Genomic DNA, 25611 nt, shown 5'->3' on the forward strand with positions numbered 1-25611 from the left:
ATTTAAAAATCAATATATCCAATGGTGTAAAATAACTTTTGCATTATGGAAGGCCTAATAGATAAGCACTGAGAACATTTCCAATGACAATCTTGCCTAACATTTTTAGGTCCCACGTTGTCATATCAATCTTAATAATTTTGCTAATTTTTTATTCCAATGATAAACTCTCAAAGAACCTTTAATGTCCAACCACATGTTTCTATTTTTGTATTTAAATTCTAATTTATTTGTATTTTGAAATGATAAATATACTAAAACATATATATTCTTGAAGGTTAACTTGTTTCTCTGAAAATTAAAAAAAAAACATTACATTGACTTTGGGTTCACAATAAATATATTCTTGAAGCATAACTTGATGTTTCCTCCATCATCTATTAATTCTATTATCTTCAAAATAATTACACTGTACAATTGAAATTACCTCTCAATAACCTCTTCTAATTTTTTTACACCCGTTAATTGTGGAGTTATTTTAGAAATTTAGCAGTACTTGATTTGGGATTAGAAATAGGAAAAGGCTCGGATCTCAGAAAGAAAAGGAAAGGAAAGATCTAGAAACTTAGGAGTTTTAAACTTTCTCTATCACAGAATACAAAACCCTAAAACTACCAACGTCACCCAACCACCACAACCTCCCTTAATAGCCGCCGCACCACCATAACCACCAACTCCCCACCCGCGACCAACCTCCGACCACTACCGCCGCGCCGCATCGTCTCCGACGCCAACCAGAACCATCTCATCCACCCTTCATCCGCCATCTTCATTCTTAGGAACTTTGGCTTCGAGCATTTATAAAGGTAATATCTCAATTTCAAATTTGTTCTGTCACATTGATACTAGAAGGTATATATATATATATATATATATATATATATATATATATAAAGATAATAAGTCTTAAGAAAGATGTGAGCCATCAGAGATTAGCATATTGTACAGAGATCAAACTTTTATATTTCGTAGTAACCAATTACTATATATTGTCTGGAATAGATATTGAGAAGAGTCTAATTTTTTCTTTTGTTGGGAAGGTAACTGATGTTCTCTGTCATGTAGTGATCTTTCTTTCAATCTTTTTGAATTGCTTTATGGCTTGTGTTGCATTACATGAGTTACTGCAGTGTAGTTTTGGTTAACTTATGGTGCTCCAACTTAAGAGAATTGGTCAGATAAAAGCTTACTGTAAGTTGATGTATGCAAATACTGTTTGGTCCTTTTGCTTTGACATTCAATGTGCTGCTTAGTTTATGAATTGGGATTGCTATTCAATTTCAGAAATCTTTTTATTTTTCACATTCTTTGACCATGTGTGCTACTGATTTCTGTAAAACAGAGTGGGTTTTCCTGTTGTTGACTGAAATTGAACTTTATATCAGTACAATAGCATCTAACTGCATCATCACTGATGCAATTGAGTTTCCATCTAACTGCATCGGTTAATTAGTCTTAATGTCAAATATGTTTAATGCTATTATGGTTTAATTAGCGAATATATGTTGCCTGCAATCAAGCACTTGGATGTAGGAAATAAAGGTCTTGGTTGGTGTAATTTTGTATACAAAACTAAAAGGGAAACATGACATTTATAAAAATTAATAGCTTGCAGGCATATCAATGAGCATGCCTTGGCTATTTATATAAAAGTCTTGAAAGAACATTGAATGAGTATTGATTCTGTGTTTGTCGGTTTGCTTGGGATTAAATGATTCTGAGATTTAATATGAGTTTATTAATCGTTGATTTTCAGTGTTGATTATGTTCTTTGAGAGTTAATTCAGAATGATTTGTTTTACTTTTTTATTCTTAAGAACCAAGTTTGTCGGGATGAACAGTTCTCCACGCTGGCGATCTGAGACCTGCTCTCCAAGGGACGAACACGGACGGGTGGCTTTGTCCTTGTGATGCTTTTAGTTCCTGAGAAACTCTTTTATTTATTTTTATGATGCTTTTCAGCTTTGTGCTTCATTCTTACTTCTTAGTCGTTCGTCTGTTTGATTACTTAGTATGTTTTGGTAGCTATATGTTTTGATAGTGTTTCTGAATTGTGATTTTGTTGATTCTTCAGCATTTCACATTTGTAGATTTGTGATTCTATGATTTCCAGCAATTCATTATGCTACAGTTTTACTAATTTTCTCAATGTTATTGCTTTTTTTTATCGTCTTGCATTATCGTGCTACAATTTGTTACTGGCTTAAACATCAAGGTTGTGTTTCAGCCTTTTAGTTAACATCAAGGTTGTGTTTTCGTTGCAGGTGCAGAGACAGAACATTAAAGCTGCTGGTGCTTTGATTCTGCTATGGAACATTGAGGCAAAGCTCAGCATCTTAAACCCTGTAACTGTGAGAGTACAGTCTCTTGCTTGCGCCTTTGCAGTGAGAGTGATGTCTTTTATATACCATGGTGATTCGGTGAATGGAGATAATGCTTTGTGCGCCTTGAACCACAAAATTAGTATTTTCAACCTCTACACTTAATTTTCCTTTCTTCTTCCCTTCATTGCAATCTGTTACCTATAGTATTTTCTAGAACCACAAAATGCTTCAACACCAAATTGTTCAGTCCCCTGCTAGGCTAGGCCTCGCAAATCCTAACTCCCCATCAATTCCAAACCCTACCCCTCCGAAGCTCCCTCCAACACAGACCCATCACCCCCAAGACCGCAACTCCTCAACCCCTTCTTCAGCTCTCTTGTCTCTCCTCCCACCCCTCCCCAGAGCCCAAGCACTTCTTGCCCAAATGGCTTCCTTAGCTTCCAAGCTCTTTGATGTTTCCCCTAATCGGTCCCTTTGGGTCACCGCCTTCCGTGGATCCCTTCCAACTTTCCTCTCTTCTCATTCGTCTACCCCACTTGACACTTCTCCTTCTAATGCCAAAGAAATCATCTCCCTTTTTACTGTTCTCCAAACCCAAATCTTTGAAGCCGTTGCTGAACTCCAAGAGATTCTTGACCTCCAAGATGCCAAGCAAAAGATTGACCGCGAAATTCGCTCCCAAGATTCAACACTTCTTGCATTTGCCAACAAACTCAAAGAGGCTGAGAGCTGCCTCGATATCCTTGTTGACGATTACTCTGATTACCGCCGCTCCAAGCGATCAAAATCTGGAGATGATGATTCCATGACTTCATCAACTGTCTCGTCTCAGCTGAAGCTGTCGGATATATTATCATATGCCCACCGGATAAGTTACACCACCTTTGCACCACCAGAATTTGGAGCTGGCCAAGCTCCTCTCCGTGGCGCACTGCCACCTGCGCCACAAGAAGAGCAAATGAGAGCTTCGCAATTGTATAATTTTGCTGACCTTGATGTTGGATTGCCTAAAGAAGTTGAAACCAAGGAGAAAATTGTTGAAGCTATTGTTGAGCCTCCACCACAGGTGGATACCAATGCAGTTCCGAATTTGTCTGCATTTCAAGGAATGTTACCTCCGATGCCACCTGGCTGGAAGCCGGGAATGCCTGTGCAACTGCCAATTGATTTGCCACTGCCCCCGCCTGGGTGGAAACCAGGGGATCCTGTGCCATTGCCTCCCATGGACTCGCTTCAAATACCGAGATTTGCAGAGCAACAAATGCAACCTCACATTCCTCAGCCCAAACAACCAGAAGTTATTCAAGTGCAACCAGTTAATTTGGACCTTGGAGGAAGTGATACTAGTGATTATAGTAGTGATGATGCCAGCTCTGATGATGAAGATTGACAAGTTTGCAAAACTGATCAATCTCAAATTAAATACTCTACAGGTGAGGGATTTTGCACTTGATTGTTATGTCACTGTCAAGTGTCATGTTATGAATACTTCTGTCAATTGTTTCCTAAGCATTGAATTTTAATATGATGTTTTCAGCATTGAAAGGTTGAGTTGATTGAAGTAATGACATAACTTTTCATCACCTTGTTGGCCTTTTTAGTATTGTATAATGGGGATATATCCTCTGTCTCTGCTGGGGGCTTAGTGTTTCTGCTATAGGCTCTGGAAAGCACAAAGCATATCTGTGCTTTTATAACCGTGAAAATATCAATAAGCTTTGCACCTATACTAGTGGAGGGTTGTGTTTTCTACCTGGTTCTGATATAGACAATAATGTGAGCTGCTAATATATTACTATGAAAAAGAATATACATCTTATCGGCCTTGTTTACATTTTTTTTGTGTGCCATAAAAATAATTTTTTTTAAAAAAAGCTTTACTTTTTCAATAAATAAAAGAATGTTTTATTCTCTAGAATATTCCTCCTCCTATATGCTCATTCCTCACTTAATAATTCCTCCCTCATCCACACGTCATAAATTTACATGGAGTGGTAAATAGTAATCATTTTAAACCACCATTTTTAATTCTTTCACCCTCTGAAAATGCTGCACTCATTGTATTCTGTTTCACCTTCATTCACCAAGAAACCAATGCACTGCAGTACACCAATGCAGCACACAATTAATTTTTCCTGGTCATCCATTTTTCACACCCTTCTGCATCCATCTTCACTCATACAAATACACATTAACTTTCTCATCACACATATTTTGGACGTGGCACAAATCATGAGACTCTCTCATGATCATATTCATTCGCAGCATACAGCACATGAGCACTCACCTGATTTTTTACTCCCATACTCATTGATGCTTTGATACATACTACACACAGGAGGGCTATTGAGAGAGAAAAGGACTAAGAAGTATGAGCAGTAGGGGCTGGAATTGAAGCATCCCTAGACATCTAGCTACATCAATCAATTTGAGAAAATAATCCATTGCCCATTGGTAACCCACCAAGATTTTGTTTCTTACTTCATTTACTTTTTTGTCCAAACTCAGCCTGTAGAAGCTAAATTTTTAACAAGTTGATTCTGATATTTTTCTGTGTATATATTGTTCTCACTTATTATTACTGCATTCTGTAGAGGTAGCTATTGAGTTCAATGTTTTGATTTGAAACCTCTGAATTAACGGAAAAAATAGGTTCATGGTTCTTCTATTTTATGCTGTTAGTTTGGAAATTTTTATTTGTAATTACAGCATAATGCTGTATCCATAATTACGGTCCTCATTTACGGTGTGTTTGGTAGAGAAAGAGAAATAATATTGGAGAGGAATTTTGTACTTTTTTTTGGGACCTACACATTTTACACTCTACTTTAATTCAAAAAATTATCATCTATTTTTATTCTCTCTATTTCCATCCTCTAAACCAAAGACACCCTTAGAGTTGACTGGTGTGTTTGCATCAGTGATCACTGGCTTAGACTTAAGGGTTAGGGTCTTTTGAGTGATCTCAAATGTGTTATGATAAGATGCATCTAGTGCTCTCTGTTTAGTGTTTCTGTTTTGGTCTTGAAAAGATTAAATTATTGCTCATATGTTGTTGGGAAACTTGGCATGAAACTATCTTGAAGAGTGCTTTGATTACATGTGAATAAAAAAAATGTTTGGGAGTAGAGGGCTCAAAGTGAGCCCGAACCCTGTGAGCCAACCTGGCTTACCATGGGTTTGGGCCTGGCTGGGCCCAAGAAATTGAAATTTTCACAATATTAGCAGAAAATTAACCCAGCTCACTTAACCGGTAAACTAGCATTCATGATTCACCTAAAGGTGAGTTGAGGTTGGCTTGGTTGTTTAATGCTCAACCCGTGGTGGATCAACTTGGCCCAAGGATTAAGGATTGAGCTGTTTTGACACCCTTATTTGGGAGTTTATGTCTTCTAATTTATTATAATTTGTTCTATTTGGCAGAAAGTCAACTAGAATTTGACACCTTTCATCTTAAGTTCTCTTTTTCCCTTTTTTTCTTTTCTCTCTACCACTAATTGTCTTTCAACATTTTGATTATACTTTTATTTTGTTTGGTATTGAACGATTATTGAAACAATTACATTTCTCCATAAATATGTAATTGACTAAAATATAATTTTGGTTCATTATTTAGATTTTTTTGTTTCAATTTGGTTCTTTAATTATATTTTTATTTTATTTTAATCCCTTTTTTTGGTTTCAATTTGGTTCTTTAAGTTGAAAATGTTTCATTTTGATCATTCCATTAGTTTTTTGTACTAATGGATGATATCTCTCATATTGTGTCAAAATAAATTCAAATAAGAAGACCAAAATTTTATTTTAGCCTATTTTATTTCGATTGCTAAACACTTGTTTCTAATATAGATTTATTTCGATTTATTTTTTCACTACCACAATGGTTGGGTTGTGAAAGATCTTTTCACCATTATTATTTTTAGCTTTTTCTAAAGCTTTTCATTTGAGTTTTTACCATCATCTTTTTTTCAAGTTTTTACAGCAAAAGCTAGTATTCCCAAATATCCACCTTAATAAATACATTGAAAATGTAACACTTTATGTACTTTCTTTCCACAAAAAATAGCAGGCACTTGCTATTTACACATCCACTTTTACTAAGTACAACCCATCAGTTTTATTTAATTTTAAACTATCCATTATACCCTTTTTCCTTAAACCGCACACGGTACACCCCTTGGAACCCTCTTTTTCTCTTCTGTAAACCCCCTGGAACCCCGCATTTTTCTCTTCCGTAAACCCCTCTACACTCCTGAAAAATTCTTAGCACATAGAGTGTGGTATTATTGAAAGCCGTAGATACGTTTATGGTGGTGGGCTAAAGGTTCGAATGGTTCTAGTTTTATAATATGTGAATTGCATCACATTTTATCTGGAAGGTTTTTAATTTGTTCACTTTAACCTGCCATGTATGGATGCTGGAGTAGTACTCGAAACTTGGTTAAGATAGGTGGTCATAATATAGTTGAATTTTAGTGATGGATACTTAATCGTTTTATAGCTGTATGGTTTTGTTGCCATAAATACGTTATAGAATGTTTCTTAGGGTTTGAGAAATTACGGGAAATGTATTGATTTGGAAGGGTTGTTTTTTGTATAAGTGGTGCCACATGCCTGTTTTGTTTTCTTGCAACTACCAGATATTCTCTGCATGTTCTCTAACTTTTGTATATAGAAAAGAACAAGCATCATCTGGTGTGTCATGAAATGAAGGGGGCTTCTCCATCTATTTTTCCAATGCCTTATTTTGTCAGGTCATATATATAAGGGGCTGATAAGTTGTCTTTGATTTAGTTAGACAGCATATGGTAGACAACTTAAAATGATGCTTTAGGCTCTAAAAGTGCCTATCAGTCCTATACGGTATCAGCTGTCAACTTTTATACAAGGGTAATTAACACTCACTCGCCTCAGATTAGGAAAAATAACTCTCCACCCCAATCCCATAAACTCTGTTAACTTGAAGGTTTATTTTAGCCATATTGTAAACGTGGTTAGTCCAATATCTCCTAACACTTAACTAAGGTGCACGAGTATATGGTTGTCCCTCTCACACACAACCAATCTATGCTAGAAGCATTAAAGCACATTCATCTCTCTATTGTGATGCAACCTTTAACGCATAGTGTTTTCTAATGCATAGTGTTTTCTAATGCAACCTTTAACGCCAACAAATTGTTTGAAGACGCAATATTCACTTTATGGACGTGGCTCAGGCACTTTGAGAAAGATTTTACTACCCATTTTAACCAATGGTCAAGTAGCATTAGACAAGGCTTTTGCATTAGTAGAGGATAGCTTTTTTGACTAATAGATGTATATTACTGTACCCATATAATGGTTCCCTCTCAGACCTGTTTGTCTGACTTTGGAACCATTGCTATGGTACTCATACTGCTGTATTACAGTACCTCTGGTACTCCTTTCCTTATCTATAAAATATTATCTTTGCTGATAAAAAAAAATCTCTCTATTGTGATTGCATTCAAAGCACATTCTTCGGGAAGCATAATTCTGTAGGGAAAGTGCTTTTTATTATTTCAACTAAAAATTAATTAACATGGCAAGAAACCATTCAAAGCCATATTTATAATTAAGGCGTATAATAGGAGTTAATGATGCATGTATCTTAAAATGCAGTGTCACATGAAAGAAAGCACAAAATAATATATAGTATTGATGAAATTACAATATTATACAATAACAAAGGGGGAAGATGATTTAAAATTAGGGTTTAAAGAACAATAAAGATAGAAAGAAAATAGGATTTTAGATAGGGTTTAAACATTACTATTAATCTTTATCCAATAAAGACTATCAAATATGCATCATCTATCTAGATTATATTGCTATCTTGGTTTACAATAATTCTATAAACAAGAATAATTTAAATTTAAATTATAAAATATAAAATATTTTTTTTTTCATTATCAAATCTTTATTATGATGACAAGTTTGTAATTTTAATCAAGAATTTGTTAAAATAATTTAATAAAATAATAAATAATTCTTTATCAAAATTGATAACATGATTTTTTTATTAACAATAACCATGATTACTCCTTTCTCCTCTCCAAGAGTGTATTACACGAATCAAACTCAGATCTTTTCTACAAACTCAATTTGTATTACTAATTGAACTACATCCATTGAGTATAACATAATGAATTAAATTTTGGGCATATACATTTATTTTCAATATTATTTTAAGATTTTTAATAAATAAGAGATCAAATTACAACCTAAAATAATATGTGACCGTGTAGTTTAGCAAAAAAAAAAAAAAACATCATATGGGTTCAAAAGACATTATGGTACTTCTTCCGTTCCTAAATATAAGACTTTTTCAAGTTATCTTTTGTATTAATTATTTTTTTTATCCAAATACCTTTTATTACTTTACAATAAATTTTATATATTTAAAAGATAAATACAATTATTCTCTCTTATAAGGATTCGATAAGAAGGATAACACAAATTAATTACTTAGGTGTGAAAGCAATTAAGTGAAAAGAGAGATTGAGTCCCAATAAACTGAAGGGTATTTGATAAAATAATACAAAATTGATAACAAACTTAATACTACTAAGGTTATGTTCAAAAAACTAGCTGAAAAGTTAGTTGAAAGTTAAAAAATTTGCTTATTAAAATAGAAGTGTTTGATAAAACTAATAGTTGAAAAGTATAAAATAATAAAAAATTATAATATCATGATTTATTTAAAAAATGTAACAGTTAAATACATAAATATATCGAGGAAAAAAGTGAAAGAAAATATAAAAAGTTAGAAACTAACGTTTTAAAAAGTAGCATTTCAAAAAATATTGAAAGTTATTGAAAAATTACTAAAAAAACTTATTTACCGAACAATCAAATGAATTTTTTAGCTAGTAAAGAAAAAATAAAAATGAGTGAAAATGTCTTGTCGAACATAACCTAACTTTTTAGCTACCAACTTTCAATTACAAAATAAATTTTCGGTTAGTTTTATCAAACATAATCATAACCTAACTATATTAACCAACTCTTTAAGAGAGTGAAAATTAATTAAAAGAATTTTATATTTTGGGATGGAAGTAAAAAAATAAGTTCTTAAATTTTGCAAAAAAAAATATATATCTGGATATTTTGTTTGTAAATAACAACCAATCTTTATCAGACTAACCATTTTGTTTCCCCTAATCGACCATTCGATCATATATGTTACGGAACTGAACTGATCAATTTAGGCATCGTTATTCTTTGAATCACTCAATGCCCTTAAATAATGCACAAAGTTGATATAAAACAAAGTTTTCTTTGGATGTGGGGTTTCTATATTCCAAAATGGAGCAGGGAGAAAGGGACATGAACCATGGATGGCTTCAATTTAGGCATCGAGGTAATTAAGTTGCATAAATGTTCATGTTCCGTTTCCTGAGGGAAAATGATAATAGGCTGTTGTTCCATATATTGTGAAGACTAAGATATATGAAATTCGTGGGAATCAATAATGCGAAACTGCAGATAATCGTGGGAATCAATGTATGAAACAAAAAGCTTTTATGCTAACAAAAGGTGTAATTCAGTCGGTTGAGAGGTGCATGAATTATTGTAAACGTTAGGTTTTTATCTTCGATTTCTTAAGAATAAATTTTTTTAGTGTTAATTAATCTGGTGATTTAGGCATACCCTCATGTTGTTTGTCTGAATGCATGCATCGTCATAATTTCATAATGAAAATGTTATAATTGAAGATAGCAGAGCAAGAAATGCTAAGAAAGTACGTAGTACAATAAATATATATATATATATATATATATATATATATATATATATATATATATATATATAATAATAATAATAATAATAATAATAATATCAGAGCAGAAGAACTATAGGTGACCTCAAATTCCAATCACCAACTCATAGTTACTAAGATTGCTCTAAAGCTAACTGGGGACCTTGCATTTATTTAATGAATTCAATTTTATTATACGGATATATAGATATTTTTTTTTATATAAACGGATTGATATTTATTGTTCTTAGATGCTAGGAATTAGTTATATATATACCCATTCGATTACTTTTTTCTGGTCTAAGCTACTAACGGGGACGTTGCATTTATCATGGCTTGCTTTTAATGAATTCCAATTATGATGATAAGGATATAACCAATATTGTTTGTTTATTAGTAGTAGAATTGGATATAAGCCATAAGCTCTTTTGAGAGCTTCTCTACTGGATATATACTCTATATTTTTAGTAGAGAAGCTCTCAAAAGAACTTATGACTTGTATTCAAACAAACACTAAGACAAATATTATCAGGAGTTATTGAGATATTGGTTAAAGAACTAAAAAAATAAATATTCTTTAGTGAGATATACAAAATTTTATTGTCATGTAAATGACATAAGATCTTATATCGGCATCAATCCTTTGAATTTATACTACTAAAAGCATTTAAAACATACACTTTCAATAGTTACTATAAAATTGTCTGATCAATTGCACTCAACCACGTATCCTGATATGCTACCCTCTCATCTTTTATTTTTCTTTTGCATTTTAAAATACAGATCACCACTGTTTTGCTTTTACCTCCTGTTCAAAGCACGGGCCAACCTCTCTAGTTTAACAAAAATTTGTTCCCGAACCATTTGATGCGGTGTTTCTTGTATAAGTTCTGTTGTTTATACTTTTCACTAAAAAAATTACTTTCCAGACCAAGGATTAGTAGAAAACAAAATAAACTAAGTATTTACTTTAGTAATTCTAATATTGAGTGAATTTTTATGTATGATTCTTAAATTTATATGGTATTATAGAATCCATATAACTTAAGATAAACAATGATGTAGTATTGTAGATGCTTTAATAAAAGTTGGATATACATATCATACAATTTGCTTTAAAACCACCAAATCTTTGTTAAAAGACCAAATCTTAGCAGGAAATTCTTACATATTAATTAATTAAATAGAAAAGCTAAATGTTTTATTAAAAAGAATTATTTTCCTTGCTCCCATTAAAGATAAGGGAATAATAGGCTGGCCCGTTAGCCGCTCCTACTACTTTTCAGGGCCCATCCGAAAAAATTAAGAGTTTTTCACGGCCTATAAAGCACTCTGTCCACATTGCTTTAATTCGTTCGTGCAGATGCAATCACTGCGTCGTCAAGAAGCTTCATCATACCATTTTATATTTACACTGATAGATAGCATTAACGTCCATCTCTTTCTCCATTCCCATTAAACTATTAGCATCACAAAGAAGCAATGACATAAAAGAAAGATGATTCAAAACACCAAAATGTAGAGTTTTAAGTAAAAAAATAAGGTATATGTGAATTGAATTTTTATTACTAAAATTTAGGTGACTTAAATGGAAAGTGAAAGATTATATTTTATTAGATAAACTTTAGTTGAATGGATGCATTGAAAATTATTTTTGTTTCAACTTTTAAGATAGCTTATTTATTATAGTTGGTGATAATCTTCAGTATAAATAGAAAACATAATTAGTGGAGAAACACAACAAATGAAGAGAGAGTGTGTGAGAAGAGAGATTGTGAAACAAAGTCACTTTGTTGAAAGAAAAGTATTTTTGTGTGAGTGTGTTATCATTTCTTTTACCTATTGTGTGTGGTACTTAGGTTTGTAGAGCGATACACTGTTTGGGATGAGTTACAATCTTATAATCATTTATGTGATAATAAAACGGTTTCATGAACGTAGATAAAAGGTGTCGAACCACGTTAAATTCTTGTGTTTGTTATTATTTTTATTATTGTGTAAACTTTATTGTGTTCTTACGATATTTTATTTTGTGAATATAGATAATTTTATTTGTGAGAATATGGATTATCCAACACAGCATTCTCAACCCTCTCCTTATTCTCTTCTTTCTCTGGTCACCACCCATTGTGAAAACCAAAGGAATTAAAGTTCATTCATTTAAAAAATAAAGTAAAGATAAAAATAACATGCACAACCTCAGCACTCTTTCTTCATCCTTCTTTCAACACTACTAACTGTAAGCATAGTTTCTCTTCACTCTCAGTGCTGCAACACTCATTTTATGATCAATGTAATGTGTGTTTATCAATGCAGGTTGGTTACGGTGGTCGCAACTTAGGAGATAAAAACCCGTTCACCCCGAAGGCTTACGTGGCACGTTATTGGGACAAACACGTCCTCAACAACTTGCCAAAGCCGTCGTTTCTTCTCTCAAAAGCATCCTCAATGAGCGCTTCCGACACGACGTCGTTCGCCAAGCTCGCCGCCGCGAACAAACTCTCCACGCGCCTGCCGGAGTTCTGCTCCGCCGCGCACCTCCTCTGCTTCCAGGAGGTCCGGCCTAGCCTCGAGAAACACACCGAAGATGCCGGTTTTGAAACCTACAACGACGGCCAGAACTTCACCAATTACGGCATCTACTTCGCCGGCGGAATCGACGCCTTCAAAAACTACTCCAAAACCATTCTAGTGAACGATTTCCGGCGCTACAGTCGCAGCTCAGCCGGCCACGGCGAGAGCTTCACTGGCTACGGCGAGGACACCAACGTTGCCGACAAGAGCTTCCACACTTACAGCACCAACGCCGGCGGAGGCTCCGGCGAGTTCAAAAACTATTCCAGCAACTCTAACGTTCCCGACGTGCGATTCGCCACCTACTTCGATAGCATCGGTGGGAGAACACAATCGTTCTCAAGCAACAACGAGGACGACAACTACGACAGGCAGAGTTTCCAATCCTACGGCAAGAACTCCGCCGACGCGGCAAACTCATTCGCCGGCTACGGAACAAACTCCAACGTTGCCACGTTGGCTTTCATAAATTATGGCGTTGAGATGAACGTTCCAGAAGTGACTTTCAAGAGCTACGCTGTTAGAACTCACGCTAGCACTGAGAGTTTTGCTAATTACAGAGACCAGGCTAACATAGCTGATGACTCGTTTCAATCTTATGCTAAGAACACCAAAGAAAGGACCAAACTGGATTTCAAAAACTACGGGAATTCTTTTAACCCTGGTTCGGATACTTTCAAAGGCTATGCTAAAGGCGCAGAAGGGGATCACAAGGTTGGCTTCACAACCTACAACGTTAACACTAATGCTACGTTTAAGGATTACGCCAAACAGGGCGTATCCTTTGCTAGTTACAACGTATCTTTCTCTTCCTCTTCAGAATCTAAAACTATTAGACGCAGTTTTTCTCCTTTTCTGATAGAGATAAATTGTTTCACCCTTTGGAAGAAAACCGTGGGTATGTAATAGTCACTGAATTATATAAGCATGTGTTTGTAAGTGTGTATTATATGTATATCGTTTTGCCATATGGTAGGGTTAGCATGATTTCATTTTTTCAAAAATCTAAATAAAAAATTAAACTACCATAAAATCATCAGTTTGAATTTAAAAACTCAACTTTTTCTTTTTATAAAAACTATCAATTTGAATTTTTCGAAAACGAGTTTAAAACTAATTTTTAAACCAGTTTTAAGCTTAAAATAAGTGTTAATTAAAGTGTTGTAATTGTAGATGCATAAAGTGTGATGGCCATTACCCCCATACTTTCAATTCAATAGTATCGGTAGTATCCTCACCCTTTTTTATGTTTTTAAATTATTTGTAGGGGTGGAGACGTGGAGTGGTGAAGCAAAAGTAGAGAGTCATAAAAGAGAGAAAAGAAAAGCTAAGTTTCAATAAGCGAACCTTTTCTAATAGATGAGCACAGAAAATTTGTGCATGCCTTGTCTGTTAAGACCTTGTGTTCAAAATGTACTGTAGCGGTAGCTAGTGGCCATTCTTTGTTCACAACCAACAACAAAAAGTTGTCAAAGTCAAATTTGCTTAAACCTTTGACCAAAGTTTCATGATCGAAGACAGTCCTAGCTTAAAAAATCAATCTTTTAAACAAGGGAGTTTCATAACTAAAGAAAGTACTAGTGTACTGCTACATTAAATATATTATTTTACTCTGACATGTGCATGACTCATAAAATCGACATCCTATTCAAGAGACCACGTTCACGGCATTTTTACTCCATTGGCATTGATCTTCTGAGAGGAATTCATGTTTTTAACGAAAACCAGCTCAATGACGATGAAGATGTGAGGTCCACGTACACTTCAAAGAATAACGTAGCACATGCCTCCTTCATAATCGCTTTATTGGTTTGGGGATGGAGAGAAAAAGTTGTTGGTCTCTATTACAACAATGCGTTGTGAATAAAAAGTGAGACCTAAAATAAAAATGAAAAAAAAATATTTTAAAAGATAAAGTGATATATGAAATTTTTTAGTTAATATGTGTAACTTTTTTATGTTAAAAAATTAATATAATAAATGCTGAAAAATCTATATTTCAAGATTTAATTGTTTTATTCTTAAGTCGGTGTCAAATATGTATTTCCTTTAGGTGCATGGAATGTCATTCAATAGATATCACAACAGCCTTTTTGAACTTGTGTTAAATTCAGATTCATGAATTCAAATTCCAGCTCAATTTGTTAAATTTAAATTCAAATTCATGTAATTCCTTTGCACATTGTTGTTTGTGCTAATTAAATGTACTCGACCACGGTACGTACGTGCAAGTTGATGGTCAGAAGGGGCCAGGAAATAGGAATTATGTGTAGTCTGCAAGTAGATATAGTTGGATGGACATAACTCAATAAACATGTGACTAATTAGAGGTAGGGATATAACATAAGTTGAAGGAAAAAGCATTTAACATTAAGGAGAAAGAGCTCTCCTTAATGTTAAATGAAGGAGAAAGAGTTCAAGTTAGAGACGAGAGTGAAGGAGAAGAAAGAGTTGAAAATTCAAATCCTCTTCAAAAATACATCTACTATGAATGGTACACAACTACATGCAAGACCATGAATAATTGTGTTATAAAATTATAGAAAAATATGAACTCCTTTAATGATGTTAGTGAAAGTACTTGATTTTGTTTTAATTTGTAATTTATTAATTATGTCATTTTAATTAATCATATCATTTTTATTATTTTAATGTTGGTTTTTTATGTTGTGATAATCGTGTGATTTCAGTTATTTTCATAATTTTAAATAAATTTGGAAAGAATTTTTTTAAAGAATAATTTAATTATATATTTTTAATTTTATTTCACAAAATAATAATCTAGATAAATCTCATAATTTGTAAAATTTAATCATTTTATAGATAAGATATAACTTAATAAATAAATTATTGATAAAATGTAAGAGAATGATTTTTTTTAGTGGGATCCATTTAAGAACCCAAGCAAAGATGTTAAGACGTTCGAGAGAATATGTGCTTTTATTAGCAAAGAGTCAAAAAATGAGTGATGTTTGATGTATATAAGTGATGTCCATTTAAACACCAAAAAGAGTTTCTCCAAAGATACTTCAAGTGTGATTTCTAAGAATCATTCTCCTATATATCCAAAAATTAATATCGTCGTAAGTACTTTTAGTTTCCACCATTTCCACCATAACTTTTAGGTTTTGCCATGAGTGGCTTCGTTGTGCACAACAAACAATCACCAATCTGTAGAACGTGGGGTGGGCTATAAGATCAATTGGCTCCACCCATGCATACCACCATCCAAAGTCTTTGTTTCAGTGAGATTCAAGCTCCATAATCATGAGCTAGGGAAGCTGGGTCACCCACATGGCTGGTAAAATGATGAAGACAACAGAAAAAAAAAGAAAAGAAAAAGAAATATATATATATATATATATATATATATATATATATATATATATATATATATATATATATATATATTAATTAAGAATTGAAGAACACTAAAGATTACAATTGATCTACGTCATGAGAGTTATATTGATAGTGTCGGTGAGAAGTTAGAAGGAAGCCAAATTGTTTAATTAAAATATGCAAGTTTGTATAAAAAAATTGTCAAGTAGTATTAGATTCGATTTTCTTAAATAAAATTTTGGATTTATTTATTGTGAATGAAAAAAAATATAATTAAAAGTAGAGATTTCATGATGACAAATCAAATTCTTCAACTAAAAAAATCATGAAACCGACAAAATCATCTCTAGCAATAGGGTTTACTATTTATGGCAGAGATGAGATCTAATAGGGAGTAATTTGCATGCTGAGTTAGGATACACAAATATTGAAAAAGTTTTTAAATATTATTTTTTTTTCTTTTGTCTTTATTTGATTTTGAATTTGAACCTAAGCCAAGGTAATCAATAATTTTTTTTATCTTGTTTTTGTAATGATAATGATAACATAAATAAAAATATCAGCATGTATTATTTTAAAACATTAATATATATCAACTAAAATTTGTCAGAAAAATCACAAAAATGGTATACTTTTTAAAAAATTTAAGGATTATTATTATAATTTTGAAAATTTTAATAAAATTTCACTGATAGAAAAAAGTGTATTTAAGAAATATATGTTAATTAAAGTGTGTTAAACACTTCTCCTAATGCAAAACAGCAAAAGTAAACAAAACAATGCAAGATTGGCAACAAATTAAAATACATAGTTAATAAATCCCTCCTATGAAACCAAATTAACTATTTAATGACATAGTCTACAATAAAATTCATTTAACTAGTTATTGCATTGATTAATAATTAACTGCTTACAAGAACTTCTGCAATTAACTATATATATATATTCAAATAATTAATCATCATTTTATATGACATCATCTGTTGTATGAATAATCCTAATATTCTAATTTAATGAGTTTTTGGATTACAAAAATAATTTACATAATCTCTTATGGCAGTATTTTCATTGCATCATCACCAGTACTATCTAACGGGAAGAAATAACTTCTTATGAAATCATAAGTTTTACAATATAAAAATAAAAATAAAAACAAAATATGGTCGCTTTTAACAAACAATATAATAACTTTTTTTAAGAAAATAATAAATTAAACTAATTTTTAGGGTACATATTTTATGTGAATATATTAGATGTAGAGTTTCATTAGACAAAAAAAAAAGAAGCAAAATTTAAGATTTTAGATCAAAATTATGGGTTTTTTAAAATGAAAACTAAAATTGTGAGATAAAAAGCTGAAAAACTAAAATTACATGAATTATAGAAAGATTAAAATTATAATTGAGGTTATATCTAAATAGGTGTAATGTTGTTCTTACTACGCCAAAATTTACGCATCTGAATAATATTTCGGAGTTTCTTAAATATCTATTAAGACTTAAGATTTCTCAGCAAGTGATGTTTTCTAGGGTGAACACATATTATACATTATCTAATTATATTGGTCAAGGTAGTTTAGCTAGGATATAAAATAATCCCTCTCGTCTATATCCGCTTTTTCTTTTTCCTTTTTTGTCTTTTTGAAATAGTCACTCATCAATTATGTTTCTCTCGTGCGCGAATTAGTGCCCGCACTATAAATTCAAAATATTTAATATCTCTGGTCAAGGATCGAGCTTGCCTTTGTTTTTTTCTTGACACAATGATCATTTTATTATACCCCACACTATAAATTCAAGAAATTAAGCTATACATTAATTGCTTCTAAAGTACTTATATATATTGGAACCTTCACAAACTTTGTTTTACATTTATTCTTATAATTTTATATACAGAAGTTGTTGCAATACACATAGCAAGTCTCTTCATTATCTAAACCCTAGTACCTCAAATCTCTACAGCTGCTAAATCAAAGGCAAAAGAACTTTTGTGGCCCATGCTTATCTAATCTAACCTCAGCTCGTAGGCAATTGCAACTTCATTTTGAAGATTACGTTGTGGTACGTAAAACAAATGATAAATCAAGTTTTGAGAATATAAATCATTCATACACTTTTTTTTTCAGTTCAAGGCATTATTAATATTCTTAAACATGTCTTCATTTAGGGATAGAGATGCTTGGTTTTATTTCTTACTAGCTAGTAACTTCTCATTGGCTTGCACTTCAAGCTCCATTTATAGGGGATTGATCAGCTTCCCCGCATTACTTAGCTAGCATGGGTACTTTTTTTTATTAGATGAATTGACTGTTTGAATTTTTTTTCTTTGATGCCTTAATTAAATTACTTCCCTTGACTAAAAATATATAAATAAAAGACGTGATAAATAATGTGATAAAAAAATAAAAAAAGAAATAATATAAAAAATATATAAAAGACAAAATTAAATTTGAAATTCATCACTGCTATTTTTAATGAAAAATTATTAAACTCGTGATTGAATTGCCTACGAATCTTTTATTTTCTATAAAACTTGCCTACATGTAAACGTTTTAGAACTTTGTTTGAACATTAATGGCTCTACTACCATTCCCGTGGACCATTTTTGTTTGCATGATGTTTATAAAGTAGTAATATTTTAATTTTAAATAAAATTTATAAAAAAATAAATCAAAATTAATTTATATTTTTTATTGTATATTAATAATTAATATTTTATTATATTAAATAAAAATAAATTAAAGAAATTAAAAATAATGAAAAATTATGAAATATTAATAATCAATACATTGTCTTTATTGATATAATGCGTTCAAATTCAAAATTTAAAACTTAAATATAATTTATGGTCAATATTATAATAATTTTAAAATATATTTTATTTAAAATAAGAATTAATTTGATATAATATATCTTAAACATAAATTTAAATTAATTTTAAGTATTAATATTTAAAAGAAATAAAAAAATAATATTCAACAAAAAAACAACTGTACGTCCTTATCTTGCAGGAGTGCTAATGCATGTGCCCTCACTCTTCGCTTGCTTCCAAGGAACTTTATTTTAAGTATTAATTTTATATTTAGGGTATTGTCTTACTATTATTTATTTTATTATTTTATAAAAAGAAATTTTATTTTACTCTTTTATTAAATAAATAACCAATTAAAATATCTTTTTATTTTCTAAAACATCATTTTACTCTATTTATTTTTTAATACTATGAAATCATTATTTTAATTAACAAAAATCATTTCCTCTCATTTATTTAATTTCTAAAACTTCTATTAATTTTTAAATAAAAATCTTTTTTTTTTTTACGAAAAACTGAATATTACAACTTCATCCCCCTTAAAAGAAGTTTTGTCCTCGAAACTTCACCGAAAGATCAAGAAGAAAGAGATTACACACATCTGATTTCCGATATCAGGCTGTGTACTTGAAGCGCTCTTCAATCACTCGACTCATTTGCACTTGGCGACTAAGCTTGATGATTCTTGATGTGAACCTGACTAGGAACGGATCACTTGATACAGGCTACGAAGATTTGGATGACGCCACTTTCAGTGAAGGAAGATAAGTCAAGGTAGACGTCACTTCCGGTGAAGGAAAATAAGTCAGGGTAGACGCCACAAGGATTTACCTTGATAAGTCTGATAATTGGTTCAACAAGGAACCCAGAGAGAAACTCTCACCAAATTTTATCAAATGCCAAAAGTTTCTTTATTGAAAATAAAAACCAATACTTATAGTGTATCTGAACAAAAAGATAAAAATAGACATGAGCCTTCTAAATAGGTTGGGCCAAAATTACAATAAATAAAAATTATAACTAAAAACATATTTAACTTGGGCCTTCAAATTAGTTTGGGCCTTCAGCAACTGGGCCTTCATCCTTCTCCACTTGGGCCTTCATCCTTCTCCACTTGGGCCTTCATTCTTCTCCACTCGGGGGCTTTGTCCTTCTCCACTTAGGCCTTCGTCCTTCTCCACTTGGGCCTTTAGCCTGTATTTGGCCAGTTTCATGATTCCCATCATTCCCTCCTTCTTGGAAAACATTTGTCCTCAAATGTCCAATATCATCACCGGGTTCAAGTACCACTTCCTTCCTTTTCTTGTGGGCTTGCTTGGCATAGGTTTCATTCTTCTTTGCAATTTGCACCTTCACTTGGTCATCCAATTTTTTTACATACTCAACTTTGGTCTGTGCATCCTTATGCTGAGTCTCTTGGGGCTTGCTGTTGTAAGTTGGCCTGTTAGGCAATGAAGCTTCTGGAAGGAGATCAACTTGATGTTCTATGCCTCTTGAAGGTGGCAGTCCATGAGGAATCTCCTTAGGAAAGACATTTTTAAATTCCTGCAATAAGGGTTGAACACTAGGAGAAATAGAAATAGTAAACTCATTAGAATTATCAGTAGAAATTTTACTGTCTTTGCAATACTGTAGATTGAGTGGTTCATGAGCAGGTAACACTTTCCTCACTTCACTCGCCTCTGCAAAATAATTAAATTTTCTCTCATGTGTATCACTCTCTCTTTTATGTGTATGACTCTTTTCCTCGGGCGTATCACTCTTCTTTTTCATATTCCTTTGTTGTGCCTCACTATTTTCTCTCTTGTTCTCTCTTTTCTCTCATTCTGATTTGGTCATCACACACTTCTCTAGGGGATAGAGGTTTAAGAGTAAACGAGGAAGATTTGGCTATTCGTATGTAGGGCTCTTCTTTGTTACGGTTCAACAAACGTTGCATTTGTGTAGTCCACGCGTCCAGAAATAAGCGCTGAGATCCGTCCAGTTGATGATATACACCACCATTGTCACTAGCTCTTGCCATGATTAAGGAACAAAGAATTTTGCAGTAAATTAAAAAAACAATTCAGGACCTCACCACACTCTACTCACGTGTTTCTCTCTTTGATGGTAGTTCACTCGTGTTTGATGCTCTCAATATAGGCTTTTGTGTAATGTATTCCCTCTTGCCTTTTACCACTCGTGTTTCCTCTTAAGTTCCTAGATGGACCGAATTAGACACACAAGGTAATATAAAATAAAAGGAAAGACAATATAATTATCAGAGTAACATATTTGATTTGGGATAACAACTTGGACTTGATTTAGATAGTAGATTGGATTTGATTTGGATAACAAATTAGATTTGATTTGATTTGGATAACAAATCTGATTTGGATAAAAAATTTTGATTTGATTTGATTTGGATAATAGATCAGATTTGGATAACAAATTAGATTTAATTTGGATAACAGATATGATAACAAATAAGATAACAGATAGGATAACAAATAAGATAACAGATATGACAAGTAAACTTCAAATGCTCATAAATTTTGCTACGGTCGTCTGTTTGGGGCCCACTATATATCAAAACGCTCAGAATTCAGAGGAGAATCTAGATAAGGGGATTTGTTCCACGATTTTCTTTCCAAAAAAAAACACCTCTAAATGCCTCAATTTCGTGTTCAAAGATCAAACACACTTTTTGTTTTAAAAAATTTTGCATCTTTTTTTTTTACACAAAGTGTGAAAGACACAAGAAACAAGAACAAGAACGTGACAAGAACGAAACAAGATGTAAGTAAACAAGAACGCAAATAACAGAACACAAGACACAAACAAGAACGAAACAAGATTTAAACAAAAACGCAAATAACAGAACACAAGACGCAAACAAGAACGAAACAAGATGTAAACAAAAACGCAAATAACAGAACAAGGACAAAACACGAACCTGAACAAATTACAAAGAAAAATAATAGGATAGGATAGAACCTGTATCAAGAGCCGAAGCTCTGATACCAGATGATGTGAACCTAACTAGGAACGGATCACTTGATACAGGCTATGAAGATTTGGATGACGCCACTTCCAGTGAAGGAAGATAAGTCAAGGTAGACGCTACTAGGATTACCTTGATAAGTCTGATAATTGGTTCAACAAGGAACCCAGAGAGAAACTCTCACCAAATTTTATCAAATGCCAAAAGTTTCTTTATTGAAAATAAAAACCAATACTTATAGTGTATCTGAACAAAAAGATAAAAATAGACATGGGCCTTCTAAACAGGTTGGGCCAAAATTACAATAAATAAAAATTATAACTAAAAACATATTTAACTTGAGCCTTCAAATTAGTTTGGGCCTTCAGCAACAATTAATTGTCTTGATAGTGTCTCTGCCTCTGGGCCTTCATCCTTCTCCACTTGGGCCTTCATCCTTCTCCACTCGGGGGCTTTGTCCTTCTCCACTTAGGCCTTCGTCCTTCTCCACTTGGGCCTTTAGCCTGTATTTGGTCAGTTTCATGATTCTCATCAATTCTCACTTCCTCAAAGATAGTATTTCGTAAGTCAAGTTCTATCACAAGGATAACGTCTCAACGATAATAGAATGTGAATGACACACTATTTGGAGTTGGGTAATATCATATAAGACACTTAGGAGAATTTGAAATGAACAAACATACATAAGAAAACACAATTAGCCACATGATTGACTCCTTTTTTGAACATGAGACGATTCAAGAAAAGAGGTATAAGTTTCAAGACTTCAATGCTCTAACTTCACAAAGTGCTTTTAGCAATAGTAAACGATCTAACAGATCAAGTTCCTTGTACTTGGATGTCTCCTTTCTGCACAAACATTTATTAGAATCCTCCAATGTTTGTAAATCTCCCACAAGGTACACACTACTGACTTAGATTGTAATCTAGCTCCATATACTTCCTTAATCATCAATGTAGCTCCTCCCTTCTTAGAAGGTACTTGTGTGAATTACAGGGTAATCATCAATGTAGCTCCTCCCTTCTATCACAAGGTACTTGTGTGAATTACAGGGTAATCATCAATGTAGCTCCTCCCTTCTTAGAAAGTTACATTACTAGTAATCAAGCCTTTGAATCTACAAAAGAAAATGCATTAGTATCTTTTCATAGCCATAGAAGTAAATTTGGTGGCATTAAAAACACAATCAATTGAAAATATGAATTCAAACAAAGATTTAGATATCTAACCTAATATTACTACCCCAAAAAATCACTTCAAACAACATAAAACTAGTTCATCATTAATTTCACCGAATTTGAGATAGATGGAAAACTTGTGAACCACGTAATGGAGAAATTATTACATGATCCAAGACCATGTGTTCTTAGTCTCAACTAGTTTCTCTTGTGACACACACATAACCGAACTTTTCAATTTACGAAAAAGAGTTAATAATCAGTTGTCCATCACATATGCAGATTGTCTGAGCTAATGGTAATCCCAGACCATGTAATAATTTCTCTACCAAGAGACCTACCAATCAATCATCAATCATTTGCTATACAGCTTATGTCATAACTCATAAGCATTCAATACCTCAAGAGATCAAACAAATGTGCTTATTACTCCTCCTAGTTCTAACACAATTAACAAGCCATATAGGAAACAAAGCATTCAATTTGATCTTATGCCAAATGCAATTAAAACAAATAACACGTCTACAACAAAGCATTCAAAACATGAAGTGACCTTGCATTCAACAGAGCATTCAAACCTTAGATGTAAAACTTAATTGATTTTTTTCTTAAATACCATGCTAATTGCTAAAATATTTTGACACACACAAACCTAATCGGATTTAAAACCACACTCATGATGGTTAGAGATTAGGGATTTGAAACTTCAAGAGTGAGAATGTAAGTTAGATCATGAATCACAAGGGTTTTAGTGAGAGTTGAGGGCAAGATCAAGAACATACATGTTTGAAGATCGTGAATGCAGAGGTTGATGGAGACTGAGGTTGCGAAGGTTGATGGAGACTCAGGTTGTAGAGGTTAATGCCAAATTTGAATGTGAAGGTTGACAAAGACTGAGGGTGTGGAGTTGGATCAGGTTCTCAAATATTCCAACAGGGATTTCACTGGAGAGAGTGACATCAGGGGCAATATGGAGGTTAACGGAGACTGAGGCTTGAGTTCAAGTTCTTGCGACTGAGAAATGTGTGAACATAGGCAAAATTTGAGTGAGGCAGAGGGTTAAGAGTGTAAATTTGTGCAGGAAACTATTATTTTAATAAATGAATGTTACTAAAATTACAAGTGTTACAAAAATGTTACCAAAATGTGAGGGAGGTAGAGATTATGAGATCTGAAGGAAAGACTGCTTGGGTAACATTTATTTTAAAATGGTACCAAAATTTTATTTAATAATCAATAGTAACACTTGTTTTAATAAATGTTAGAAAAAAATCAAATTTAACTAGCAATGACATTTTTACAAGTGTTACATCTTAAATATTGCAAAATGCATATTGTGTAGTAGTGTGTTCACTGTCACTTCTGGCTTTTACACATGTAAGCTCTACCATAAGCTTGACTTTAACCTAGAATTCTTTGTCCTAGTCACTGATGGCTCTAATCAAATTAATAGGATTTGTTGGAAGATTGTCTACTGGTTGAAATATATGATCATCTTATAGAAAAATATATCACTAAAGACATTTAGTCTTTTCTCTAAATGTATACAAGGTGTTTTGAGAGCTTTGTATCTTTACAAGAATTTATAGAAAGCTTTACAAGAAAGAATGAAAGAATAATTCTAGTAGATTGTTCGTGTCTTGTTTCTTCAAAGCTTCTTCTGTATATATCTTTCTTCTCCAACTATCTATTGTCTCACAATGGTTGAATTTTTCACTTTGTTCTTCGTTTAAAGTCTTAAGCCCATTAGAGCACTTAATGTCTGTATTAAATGAAGCATTAAATGCATGTCCTTTATTCATGCAAAGTCTATGCTGGTAGGCTAGTGTGTCTTGTACTTTAGTAGAAAAGTCATTTCTTTCATCCTAGCAGGTCTGCACCAATAGATAACATCTTTTGATGAGGATTAGCACTTCCAGACTGTGGACTCCATTTATTTTTCATATGACTTTAACAAATTGTTAAGTCATAATACATTTATGTCTTAAAGATGAATTAGGACTCCTAATTATTTTGATTAGATGAAAATAAATATAAATGGTAAAAGTTGTGTCTAATATGCTATTAGATCATGATCTATCTCTGTGCGTCTGAAGGTTCAAACAATGCACTCATAAGACGATTTGATATAACATATAAGTAGTGCATTTAAGACTTTCATTTAATACTTTGTGCATGAGATTCTTTCATGTAGAAAACATTCTCCTAGGATGTGTCAAAGTCCTATGAAGATAAATAAAATCTATAGTCTGGAAGAAGTTGATCCTCACTAAAAGGTGCATTTTGTTGTTGTGGACTTGCTCTAATGAAAAAAGTGACTTCTTTGCTGAAGTAAAGGACATGTTATCCTATTAGTATGGATTTTGCATGAAGAAGGAACACACATTTGATGCAAACATTAAATGTTCCAACGGACTCTAGACTTTAGACTAAGAACAAAGTGAAAAATCCAACCGTTGTAAGATAACGAATACTTGGAGATGAAAGCTATATATAGAAGAAACTATGAAGAAACAAGACATAAACAATTTGCGAGAATTATTTTTTCATTCTTTCTAGTAAAGATTTCTATAAATTCTTGTCAAGATACAAAGCTCTCAAAATATCTTGTATATCTT

The 25611-nt window shown here is 32.5% G+C and overlaps 2 protein-coding genes across 2 annotated transcripts; both read left to right on the forward strand.

Moving 5' to 3' along the window:
- The first annotated feature begins 290 nt into the window (after window positions 1-290).
- On the forward strand, window positions 291-4992 carry LOC100812071 (mediator of RNA polymerase II transcription subunit 4). The gene is made up of 3 exons (XM_003530600.5): window positions 291-806; window positions 2265-3757; window positions 4663-4992. Exon 2 carries the CDS (start codon window positions 2548-2550, stop codon window positions 3712-3714), a length of 1167 nt encoding a protein of 388 aa, XP_003530648.1. The 5' UTR covers window positions 291-806; window positions 2265-2547; the 3' UTR covers window positions 3715-3757; window positions 4663-4992.
- A 6905-nt stretch (window positions 4993-11897) lies between these two features.
- Window positions 11898-13627, forward strand: LOC102669155 (polygalacturonase 1 beta-like protein 3). Its single transcript, XM_041018498.1, has 2 exons — window positions 11898-12343; window positions 12421-13627. The coding sequence occupies exon 2, from the start codon at window positions 12553-12555 to the stop codon at window positions 13582-13584; it is 1032 nt and encodes a 343-aa protein (XP_040874432.1). The 5' UTR covers window positions 11898-12343; window positions 12421-12552; the 3' UTR covers window positions 13585-13627.
- The last annotated feature ends 11984 nt before the right edge of the window (window positions 13628-25611 follow it).

This window comes from Glycine max, chromosome 8, assembly GCF_000004515.6.
Source record: "Glycine max cultivar Williams 82 chromosome 8, Glycine_max_v4.0, whole genome shotgun sequence".
In the NCBI taxonomy this organism is placed as follows: domain Eukaryota; kingdom Viridiplantae; phylum Streptophyta; class Magnoliopsida; order Fabales; family Fabaceae; genus Glycine; species Glycine max.